Source organism: Alligator mississippiensis, chromosome 8 (assembly GCF_030867095.1).
Source record: "Alligator mississippiensis isolate rAllMis1 chromosome 8, rAllMis1, whole genome shotgun sequence".
NCBI lineage: Eukaryota > Metazoa > Chordata > Crocodylia > Alligatoridae > Alligator > Alligator mississippiensis.
The window spans coordinates 70,848,191-70,860,482 of NC_081831.1; the positions used below are offsets into that span (position 1 = coordinate 70,848,191).

The window sequence follows — 12,292 nt, forward strand, 5'->3', positions numbered from 1 at the left end:
ATGAATTAGCAAATGGTGAGCCACAGAATGTATGTTATCTGTGACAAGGTGTTTGTAGATTTTTTTTTTTATTCTTATTCAATCTGACCTTTTAAAGTATCATTCACAACCTGTATTTGTTGGGTCTGAGTCTCAGCCCTCCCTTTTTTGCATGCAAATAACTGTGTGCACAGTTTAGACCAGTTAGAGATCTAAGTAGTTGCTTAATAGAAGCAGATTGGCCCTGAGGTGCTTAGGCACAGAACTGCCATTGACTTAAGTACAAGTTGGGTGCTTGAAGGGTTTTAAAATAAAACTTGCACCAGTGAATAAATACAGTTGCAAAAATTTACATGTAAAATAGAGACTCTTTGAGGAATCTTAACCTCATTTGTCTTGTTTCCCTAACTGAAAATTTGAAATGGGGGAATTGCTTTGCCTTGATTCTCAAGTTTGCTTCCATGGATACTAATGGAAAAGCATCCGGTAGAAAGACCCTGGAAGTTTAAGCTCTTGGGGGCAGAGACTGCATCAAGCATCGTGTATCTGCAATGCCTCACACAAAAGAAGTCTCAAGCCCTCCTGGATTCAGTTCAATATAGGTAAAAGTACATGCTGGTAAAGCAGCCTAGAGCATTAAAAAAAAACATGGGCCTAAAAAAATGCAGGGATCTTTAATCAGCAGTACAGTTTTCTTCTCTCATCTGAACAATAATGAAGGCAAGTCATACTCTTTCTTAGAACTTGGTCCACAGGGTCTCTTGATAGAGATTTTGTCAGGTGTAATGGGCAATGCTTATAATTGGAGAGGAAGATATGTCTTCCCTTAAGTCTGTTTTCAGCTGCTTTGCTGAGATTAAGCCTGTGTATCCTTCTGAATGGCATGATTAGATACTCGCTGTCCCCTGCCTGCTAGCAGGTTTCTTCTAAACACCATTCTGTTTTCTGAACTTTGCTTTATCCTTTTTCAGATGGCTTGACAGACTGTGTAGATCCTGATTGTTGTCAGCAGAGCAATTGCTATGCAAGTCCTCTCTGCCAAGGTTCACCTGATCCCCTTGACCTCATTCAGCATAGCCAGCCTCCCTTCTCTCAGCATCCTCCGAGGCTCTTTTATGATCGAATCAAATTCCTCATTGGGAAGGAGAGCACTCACGTGATCCCAGGAGATGTCTCATTTGATAGCAGGTAAGTTTCATTTGTAATGAAAGAGCTTTCTGAACAGTGAACACTGTGCTGAAATTATTTTAATAGCAGAGCTTTTGATACCAAAGTTCTCTTGGAAATCTTTTCTCTACATTATTGATGTCTAAAAAATAATGAAAAGAATAATAAACTATTTTGAGATTCTAGCAACTTGGGAGCTTGCCCTCCTACAGTGCTAGCTCTGACCTCCTAACCTGCAGAATTTTTTATAATGGTTTGACTATCATAGGAGATAAAATACTCTGTTGTCTGGGAACATGAGAAATAATGAATTGTTATCATTTCACAATTCTGCCCTGCATGTGAGAGAGAAACCAGGGACAGGGAATAAGAGACTGGGCTGGACTCATCCGTGCCTTATCCAGCCAGCTCCCTGCTCCAACAGAGTTTAGAAGCTTGTAATGTACCTAAGTGTACGTATTTTCCTTATTCATGTGGCAAATGCCCCATAACCTGATTAGCAGGTGGAGTCAGCACGTATCATTAAAAAAGGATACAGTTTGCTATTTTACTCTTTAATTGTCATGCAACTGGAACAGTGTGATCTCCAAAATGAGAGTCAGTTCTATGTACTTGTGAGGTTGTGGTGTTCTTTAACAGGAAAGAAATAGAGAACAGGGAGGGGCAGGTACGGGCTCAACAGACCCAGTTACATATACTTTACTCTTGAGAAAAGTGAGTAAATCTGAAATATAGAGGCAAATAGGTTTTTATTCATCATTTCACCCTAGGAAGTTGTAACTCTTATACCAACGAAGACATCCACAAATCTCCTTACATCACCTAACCATATTCAGGCCACTGTCTCAGCCAGAATGTTAGATAATCCAACCCCCAGTAATGTGGATGCTGTTGGGTTGGTTTTTGCTCTTTACATAAACACGGTGTGTTCACTGCAAACATATCTGCACACAAATTCAGTGTGCTCTCTCTTGACGTATTACTTTTTAATAATGTAAATACGTAAACAAAATCTTTATTGATCTGAACTACCTAAACATTTAATCACAATGAATAATGCAAGAGGATGTTATAAATATGTAGAACAATGCTACATGAGCTGAAGTGCACCTATATGGCAACCCCAGGCCCTTGCTGTGTAAATCACTCTCTTGTACCCAGTACAATATCCTGGACTGTGCATATTTAACACAGTATATGGCTGTTTAAAACAGAAGTCTTTAAACCCAACGTGTCCCTCATCAAAACAACCACAAGAACCAGAAGGTGAGCAGTACAGTAGGTTGGATGATATCTTGTGACATTAGAAATGCTAGCAGCAGGGTTGCATGCAAGTAATCGAACATGGTTCACATAGATATAAAGAGCTAATCTTTTCAGACTGCCGTCATTGATACAATGTAACTTGGATTTAAAAGTCCTCACGTTTTACCTGGCATCTGGAGGGCTTTTGGAGTGTGGACAATAATGGTGGCCTGTTTCATGGGTACTCCTTAGTAGCTAATGAAAGAGAAGAGGCTACACAAAGCTCTAGGGGACAGAATTATCTCTCCAATAAACCAACCATCTATTGATGGTTGATGGTTGGCTTTTAAAAAAATCTTCACTGGCCTGACAGTATTCCAGCATCATCCTCTGCATAGTCTATAGATGATTTGCAATCATTGAATTAGAAAGGTCAAGAAGAAAATGTTCAAACTAGCATAAAGACTTCAAATTCTTAACATATGAAACATTTTTTTCTTCTGTAACATCTGGCAGATCTTGCCCAACGGATGTCATTGATGTGCTAGGTAAATTGGGCACTGATGCCTCATTCAGAGGCTGACTCAAGATCCAATGAAGTACTATTTTGTTTTACAAAGAAAATCATGAGGTCTCAGATCAAACTGCACTGGCAGAAGCAGGATGAGTCTCTGAGGAGACTCTGACTTCATCATCATCATCTTCATCATCATTTAGCAACAGCATCCAGTGGTGCCCTGGAAGTGTTTAGGGAACTTCGTGGCACAGATGGCATAGTCTTTTCAGGATGCTGCAGACCAGTAAGGAGCTGATGAGCTCCTAAGTCTGATATTATTAAAATTTGTCGGTGTCTTGCTTAAGGATCACAGAGGAACAGCTTCACTGAGAGGAGCATTGACAATGACAAGACTGTAGCAAGACAACTCTTACAGCATCTAAATGCTTCAGTTTTTCTAGGTACAGGATAAACAAATGCCCTACTTGGGATTTTTTTTTAATGTTTTTCTCCCAGCTGGCTGAAGATCATGGGTCTGTTCTGATACGATTTCATCTGTTAGCTGTGATCGATACCACTGATCATCAGATACTGGGGACTCAGTGGGAGTCCTTGGGAGGAGCAGATGGAAATCTGTTGAGTGGCTCTGTTTCTCTCCATGAAGTCTCAAGCAGCAATGGTCCCCTTTTTGATGGTCCTCTACTGTGGGATTCTAGCTGGTTACTCTGCCTTGTTCAACAAATGCATAAGACCATTTGGAGAATTAGTGAGGAAACCTGGTTTGCAGTGTATCTAATGTGCTGCCTGTTGTTTTCTTCACTGTTGGTTTATGTGGCTCAGTTCAGTGGTTTACTGTCTGGGTGGCACGGAGGACAGATAAGAGCTGAGTAAGTTTGAATCCAAAGACGACCAATTCAAGTTGGTAGGTTGGGGATGACAGCCAGAAAATATGGTTAAGATATATGTCTATATACCAGACAGAAATTGCTTGCTTGCCTTGCGTAAGCCTTCTTGAAGGTCCAGAGTCTTCTTACATACCTGTTTAGCTTTAGAGGACCTTGTTTGAGCAATAGCCAAGGTGTCTTTCCTTTTCCGTGTGTATCTGACTGTGATGCTGGAGCGGCTGGGGGGGAGGGGGGTGTCATGTATACAATCTCACTGTTGTTTCATGCCTTTCACTTGCTCAAGATTGGGTCACTGCAACGTATTCAGCTTGGACTGAAGTCTGTTCTGCAGCTGACCTTGGCACAGACTGTGCTAGCTGGTTCCTCTAAGAGCATGTTGTTGTGTTGCATCAAAACTTTACTTGTTACCTGTAAGTGTCCAAGTTCAGCAAGGAAATGTGTAAAGGAGGTCCCAGTAAATTCCTGGCATATGGAAATATACCTGTTTACAGCAAGAATGGCTTTAGTGCTTTATATTTAAAGTGTACAGTACTTTAAGCTTATTAAGCTACTTTGCCTGCTTTGTTTTCTTTCCTTTTTTTTTAATGCACGCAGCTGGCCCACGCTATTTGACTCATTGCAAATTGCCTACAAAAAATATGTTCCAGTGCTTGGCACTAAATTAATTACCCCCTCTGAAGGCTGCTCAGGGCAACATTGTCTGCAGGAAGAAATGAATGTACTTTACTTGTCCTAAACTCACTGTGTCTGAGTGAAGATTTTAATCAGAAATACACAATATAATAAATGACATTTTGGGGGCAATATGACACTTGTGAATAGGCCCAAACTTTCTTAAGAAAGTACCTCACAAGAAGTATGAGGTTAATATCACAGTCTGAGGTGCCCGATGAATACTGGAAGTTTAAAACAGGAAGAAAATGGCACATAATAACAAGTACAGGGTAGCAGAGAATGGTGATGGAAGGACAAAATACTTTTCGAACAGTAGAAGAATGCAGCCAGAATGATTTATATGGAAGCGTATGGCTATTTTAAATTAGGGATGTCATACAAACTGGCTGATGGCCAAATGAAATCCTCAGTCAAGTGCGGACTAACCCAGGAAACATGTACAAAGAATATCTACTTCTCTTAAGCCACTGGTAACCACTGTGCCTCCTCTCAAAAAGCAACTGCTCCCTCTGGAGTTGCAGATTTAGTACGGCCTGCTAAGGGAATAGAAACTTTTTTTTGTATTTGAGGAGACTAAGGTAGCTTATTATCAAAGACACTTTCCTCCCCTTGTACAGGATGCAAAAACAGAAGACAGGCTCTACAGCACCTCTCAAAAATAGCTAAGTTACTGCACAATGAGAATAGCTTTGACTCCCTAGTTCAAAGTCACGTTCTCGTCGCAAAAAAAAAACCAACGATGAGCTGAAAGAAAGGCCTCACGCTCCTGGTTATTAACCCAACATAAGGAGTGAAAAATGTGCAGGGATGAGTGTGTGGAATAAATGTTAGGAGGTGAGAATGGAAGAAGGAGGCTGCAGCTCTGGAGAGACTGTTACATGACAAATGATGGAAATAGTAAGAGCATCAGGGTCTCAAACAGAGTCCTTCAGAAATAGGGTGAATATTGAAGCCTGTGAAGCATGAAATGGCAGGTGAGTGGAAAGTGACACCACTGCAGGAAACGGCTTCCTAAAAGCTCTGATAAAGTAGAGATCCCCTGCAAATAACAAGGCCCCTGGGGACCAAGTATGCCCTGCAAGTGAGCTATGCAAGATGACCAGGCATTTTGGAAGGAGAGAGAATCTGCCTGCTTACTGTTTGGAAGGGCAGGGAGGGGGAGGTAGTTGTTTCATTTTCTTTGGTTTGGTGTTTTTAACCAGAGCTCTGGTAGAGATAATGGCTGTCCAAAATAAAGGAACTGAAAAAGCTTAAAATGCATGTGATCAACATAAAACTTGAAACTAATTTTAACCAATTGCTATTATTCCAAGAAGTCCTGTAGGTCCTTTTAATCCAAGAGAGAGGGCCAAAAAAGGAGGACTCCTTTAGTTAGAAAAGGATGATAAAATACAGTAAATAATGAGGACAAATGTAGCAATATAAAGAAAGGCTTAGAACATTTAAAGTCTAATAGATTACAAAGACATTTCAATACAGATACATGTAGAATAATGAGTTTTATGAGTCTTTATCACATACTGTAAATGTGTGTGGATCATAAAATACGTTGAATAAAAAAGTAAGAGTTGAAAGATAAGTCTCTGAACATTATTTATGAGTAATGAGAAGCAAAAATGAATGAGTAGAGCAAAAGGAAGACAATAAGGGGAATAATGAAGACTTTGATGAGTTGTTATCACAGAAATCTGCATGTTTCATAAAATATGAAGAAGGAGCAGAGTCAAAAGGCAAGTCTGTGTGGAATGAGGAGCAGGATGAATGAGTGAACAAACAGAGGAATACTGAAATAATGCCCAGAATAGTGATGACTCTGATGAAACTTTATCTCGTAAGTCAATGTGCTTTGTAAACTTCAGAAATTTGCAATATGAAAAGATTAGGAAGAGAAAAGACAAGTTTGCAGATGCCTTATGAGAACGCAATAACAACTAGTAATTGTTTTTTTTCCAAGAGATCTAGAAGTAATTGACTCTAGCGCAGTCTTTCTACGTACAGGGGCATGGTTCAGACAACGATGTAACACCACTGATTTTTGAGAAACTCTTGGGTTTTGCCAGCATGAGATCAGATTTAGGTGCAGATCATCTACATGACCGTACAAAATCAAACAAAGTTAAAATTAAATGTATAAGTATAATTGAAAGACAAGTAGGGTAATGGCAACACATCACTCCTTAACTGGGATGTTCTTAACAACTGTCAAATCAGTCTACCAGAACAGGCAACAGGGGCTTTGAGACACCTATGAAAGAGCTAATTTATAACAGCCAAGATCCCTCTGGTAATAGCTTCATGCCTTCAGCATGGGTAGCTGGGACAGCTGGTTTAGATATAAATGATGTCCTGCCAGAGCACTTTGGACAATAGAATAGAACCGGTCAGAGCTTCAATTTGCAATCTCCGGGTTGCTCGACCAGTTGCCTTTTATCACAATCAATTCCTCTCACTAGATTCAGCTACTAATTCTCTGATTTTTAGACTCTTAAAAACATAAACTGTTCTTTCCACGTGTGTGTGCGCATTTTTCATTGTCACATCACTGCAAAGATCAAAAACCTCTACAGAGACCCACTGCAAACCCGTCAGTGACATTTTAGTTTGAAAAAAAGAGAAGCAACAAGAAAACAATTTCCCCTGAAATCCTGTTTGTTTAAGTTGGCTAAATGCATCTCTTCTTTAAAACGGTTCAGATATTTAACTCGGAGCGTAAGCGTCTTGACTGAGAATGTGTTTCAAGAGGGCATTTATATAAAATGTTTACCAAAAATCAACAAAAGGTTAAAATGATGTAATTAGACACATTGAGCGTGATCCGTGGTGTCAGTGAAATTGTGTCAGTAAACTGAGAATCTGGCTGAGAATCTCGGTTGGTTTTTGAAAGGTATATGAATGGAAGTTAAAGGAAGAAATTAAAGGAAGAATAAAAGCCAGAAATAGAGCCTACTTTGCATTGCATGAGCTCCTGCCATCCAAGCTCATCCCCAGGAAAATTAAGCGTCACGTCCATAAAACCATAACCCACGCCAGTTAAACCTGAATTCTCTCACCAGCAAGGAAGATACTCTTAGATCATTTTGAAAGTATTTTATGGAAAACATAAGAACCAATAAAGAGTTATATGAATTGTACAGAGACCCAGCCCTGTTGCAGGAAATCAGAGCACAGTGACTACAGTGGCTGAGCATGCGGTAAAACGGAAGCTGTCTGGACACCAGAATGAAGATGGCTACATGGTGTAGCATCAGGTTCCAGAAATTAAAGGTGGATGACTGGAGGACAAAGGCTCACAAGAGACAGGAATGGATGAAGACAGTGGAGGCAGCCAAGGGCCTCTAGTGCTAAAGCACATCTGAATAGAAGTTAAGACATCTATGCACTTTTTAAAATCCTAATTCATGCATATCTGCACCTAAGTTCTTTTTTTTTTAATCTGGTTCTTGATCCCTCGTATTAAATAAGTCTCCTTCATACTCTGACTCTGTTAGACTCAGTATACCTTGCTGCAGTCGGTTCTGTTGATACCAGCTTTTAGTCTGCCTAACCCAGGCAGCAGTGTATTACACCAATGGAGATTCTCTTACATTTTGGTGGCCAAAGATGATATGTAAAGAACAGGAGGTTTCAATATCTCCTTGGTAAGCAAATGTGAGTGAAAGCATTCCAGGGTGAGTCTAAATTGGAAATACATGTGCACTGAAGGGTTAAAAAAGTATACAGTGTAACTGCTTAAGCTTCCTTTAGGTTTACCTAGTTTCATACTGACATACTTGATCTCCAAATCGGTCTCCTCTCCATAAAAGTCGCTTTCTGAAGCTCCATACAGGCATGTATCTTACTGGTTCCTTATCACATCAGCTCAGTTTTGCTGTTTTTTCTAACTGCCAGCTCCATTCCTTGAATCTGAGATTCAAGTGTGTGTTTTTTGTTTCACCCTTTCATGTATTGCTAGTGGTAAAGAAGCTGCAGACCATAATACACTCTCAATTAAACTTGCCATGCAGTGGCAAGACAAGTTTTATCCTGAAATGCATTAGAGAATGTACCAAGAATTAACAAGAGAGTCTGTAAAGTTGCTCAGTACAGCTACATTATTGGAAACACATAGACGTCATGTAACACGGCCTATCTGCATTTCCGTTACAAACAAATAGTCCTGATTTCTTACGATTTTGTTCTGTGTTCTGACCTGAAGCCAGGCACTGTGTGAAGTCAACACTTTTTGGGGTTTTTTTGCTTTCCATTTGTGCTTCTCTTACATTAAATTCAGCTTTTCCCCTTGCAGACGTGCTTGTGTTATTCGAGGCCAGGTGGTAGCAGTTGATGGAACACCCCTGGTTGGAGTAAATGTCAGTTTTCTACACCACGGTGATTATGGATACACTATCAGCCGACAGGATGGAAGGTAGGACGCTCTTATCCCTGGCCTCTCCTTAATTTAGACATTCCCTCTAAGGGCCACGTACTATCCTCCATCCATGCGCAAAATTCCCATTGACATCACTGTTCACTTTGTGGGTTACAGACAGCATCTGGTCCTCTATTCAAGTAGCACATCTAATTAGAGTTGTCTGTGTTTGGGAGACCAAAGGGGAAAAGGAAGACTAAAGAGAGAGTGAAAATATGAATGCCGTAGATGTTAACGAGAATATTTTGGAGACATTCGCACACCCGGAATTGGAATCTGATGATGTTACTGGTAGATTCCAGAGATTTTCTATTTGAAGCTGCACATGTTCCAGTTCACTTGGCATATTCCACAAACACCTTGACATCTGAGAAGTTTTGCACATTTAGGGTTTCCATGAGATCCTTTGTTTTCCCTCTTTCACTCCCATATTCAAGCATGAAAACTTAACTTAAAAACAGAGTCTGGAGCTTAAACAGACTGATGGCAGCTGAGCAATACAAGCAAACACAAGGGCAAAATTTTTTCCCCGGCAACAGAATGGCAAAAAAATATTCTGCCAAACTGTAACGGGGTGACCATGAAGCCCCTGAAAGCTAAGCAAATGCCTTACACTCTGTTCTCGGGACAGTCCACCGTTCTTTCACCCGCCTCACCTTGATTGAAATGGTTACTAAAACACAGGAGGACCTTATGCTAATGATCTTCAGGTGTTGGGGGGTCCATGCATGAAGAGCTAATTGTATGGCCCCATTCCTCCCCTACACCATGCCCCATGCCTTGCAGGTTTTGAGTCATCATTCAGGTGGGACACTTGTCCCTTTGTTTCCAAGCCACTCCAGGCCTTTCTTTCTTTGTTGGGGTTTTAGTCTTCCCAACTTCCACCCCACTACTCTGGCTGGTCCCGCAGCCAAGGTGCACTGTGGCATCTGTGTCCCAGCTCCTGCTCCGCCTTGAACCTGCCCCCAGCAGGGCTCAAGACAATCATGTGCCCTTAAAACACTAATGGGACCTCCAAACCACCCCTTTAGTCCCAAACCCAAGCTCAAAGGTTTTTTGGAGACTTCATGATCTTTTTCCACATTGTAAAATTTTAAGAACATAGGAACATCCCATCTAAAAGGGGTAGGGAGTTAGGGGAAATGTAGCCTTTGCTGATTAGGGACCCTAGCTTATTGACAATAGCAAAGAGCATATATTTATTTTACCTCATTTCCTTGATTTTAAAAGTGCAGTGTTGCAAGTTGCTAATTATCATTTCTTATTTACACTATCCCTGGCAGAACTCTCGCATTAACATTTGCTCCCTGTATTTTGCTCTGAGTGTAATCAGTGTCATTTGGGAACTGTGATGGAATATGCATAATTATGTCTGACTTCTTATCACAGTTTGTTACCATCAAAGGCCTCCATAATATAAGCATTTAATAATATAGTGAGTTTAGTACCTATTTCTATTACCTTATGTTACTTGACTGTAGATGTTGGAGACTTAGAAAACTAAGACAGTGTGTGGCTCGCCTTCTGTCTCACAGTGTGGTAGGACCCAAATCTGCCAAGAGTTCTTCACAGCTGCTCCTTGAGTGTCTCCTGTAATGACCTTCTGTGACATTCAGGGAATTAACAGAAGCCTTTCCCAAAACCTCTACATGCTGGACTGTGGGGGTTGCTAACCTACCTCATTTCCTTTGTTTTTTCCTTCCTCTTCTTTGCGCAAGAATGGGCCCAGGGCCACTTTCTCCACTTGCAGGACACGAACAAAGTTTAAGTAGCAGCCGTTTTGTGGCTTAGGGGTTTCTTGGCACACAGGCAAGAAGTAACTGGTTTCACACAGTTGTTACAGCTGATTTGTACCCATTGCTCTAGTTAGGGTAAGCACAAAGGGGAGATTGGGCAAAATATGACATTTTTCTTATGACAGATGCAAGAAGCACTCATAGAGGGGAAGGCACAACATGGCCTCCGTGTTGGAGTCAGAAAAGTATTTAAGTTATTTTGCTTAGCAAACACAATCTTAAGGACGGTGCGGGTATGGGATTTTTTCATTGGGATGTACAGAATGTTTTGCTTATGTTATAATAGAAACAGCAGAAGACACCAGATCTCATTTTGTCTTTTCAGTTTCGATCTTGTGGCTGTTGGAGGCATCTCTGTTACCCTGGTTTTTGACAGATCTCCATTCATTTCTGAGAAAAGGACACTGTGGTTGCCTTGGAATAGGTTTATTGTAGTAGATAAAGTTGTCATGCAGAGAACACAATCAGATGCACCTTCTTGTGACATCAGTAATTTTATCAGCCCAAATCCAGTTGTGCTGCCTTCACCCTTGACGGCATTTGGAGGGTCCTGTCCGGAGAGAGGAACAGTCATTCCAGAGCTACAGGTAGTAATGATATTTTCAAATTAGTAAAATGTTCTTTTACAGAAAAAAATCTAGAAAACAGAGCCATCTTCTAAGCCCTGTTTATGTCTTTGTTAGCTAGCATTCTTGTTTGAGAATTCGAATGGGAAAACTTGTTTATTTTATTGCGAATTACAAACATTGAACTTTATCCCGATGGGCCATGGTCTCAAAGGAATATGGACCTGCTCATTACATTTGAACTCTCAATTTTTTGCATCCAAAAATTTTGGCCCAAGGTTTGGCTTGTGCAAAAAACCCGCAACGGTATACAAACATTGCATATTTAGATAGGTTCTTGTTTTGCATGCACAAATAACATTACCCATGTAAGTCATTACTATGCAAGTTCTAAAAAATCAAAAACCAATTGAATGAATGATTGAAACCAATGGTAGCTTTTTCAACTTAATGGTTAAAAGTTCAAACCCACAGTGAGCTGAAGGGACAGGTTTAAATTATTTGATGGACATATGTAAATAGGAAAAGGTCACAACAATACAATGATGGTTTTCACTTCCTAGGATTCCAGGAATGATGTCAAAGCAAAGCTGTTCTGTACCATAGGTATTTTGAAGGTTATTTATAGATAAGGATATATTTCATCCAATTTTTCGCCATTGAAATGCTGAATTTCTACTCAGGAAGGGCCCCAGTAATTTCTTTTTTATGTATAGAAGCCTTCTAGTTGACTTCACTCATATTCTGGCTTGGTCACTTGAAGGTCCTTCAGGTGCTGAATTTTATAGGGCAGTACTAGAAGGTCCCTTTAAAAATAAGAGGAGGGAAGGTGTTATGTTAGAATGTACTGATGCACAAATATCTCCTGTTAGAGGGTAAGGAAAGATGTCAGATGTGTGACAGAGGGGGCAGCTGGGATGTCAGCAGGAGGAAAGGGGAACACTGCAAATCAGGAACAATAAAGGGACCAGGAATTCCCTGGCAACAATGCATTTCATATGTTGAGACGACAAGTGCTGGCAGGCTTCCAGTGGTACTGCAGTATTTCTGTAACA

At 40.5% G+C, this 12,292-nt stretch overlaps 1 protein-coding gene across 3 annotated transcripts in view; it reads left to right on the forward strand.

The window, feature by feature from the left end:
- TENM1 (teneurin transmembrane protein 1) overlaps positions 1-12,292 on the forward strand; it is a 1,265,690-nt gene that overhangs the window by 1,143,525 nt on the left and 109,873 nt on the right. For all 3 annotated transcript variants that reach the window (XM_059732824.1, XM_059732825.1, XM_059732827.1), the window contains 3 exons: positions 951-1,167; positions 8,753-8,872; positions 10,997-11,258. In XM_059732824.1, coding sequence (XP_059588807.1) covers positions 951-1,167; positions 8,753-8,872; positions 10,997-11,258 — 599 coding nt within the window. The remainder of the gene's footprint in view (positions 1-950; positions 1,168-8,752; positions 8,873-10,996; positions 11,259-12,292) is intronic.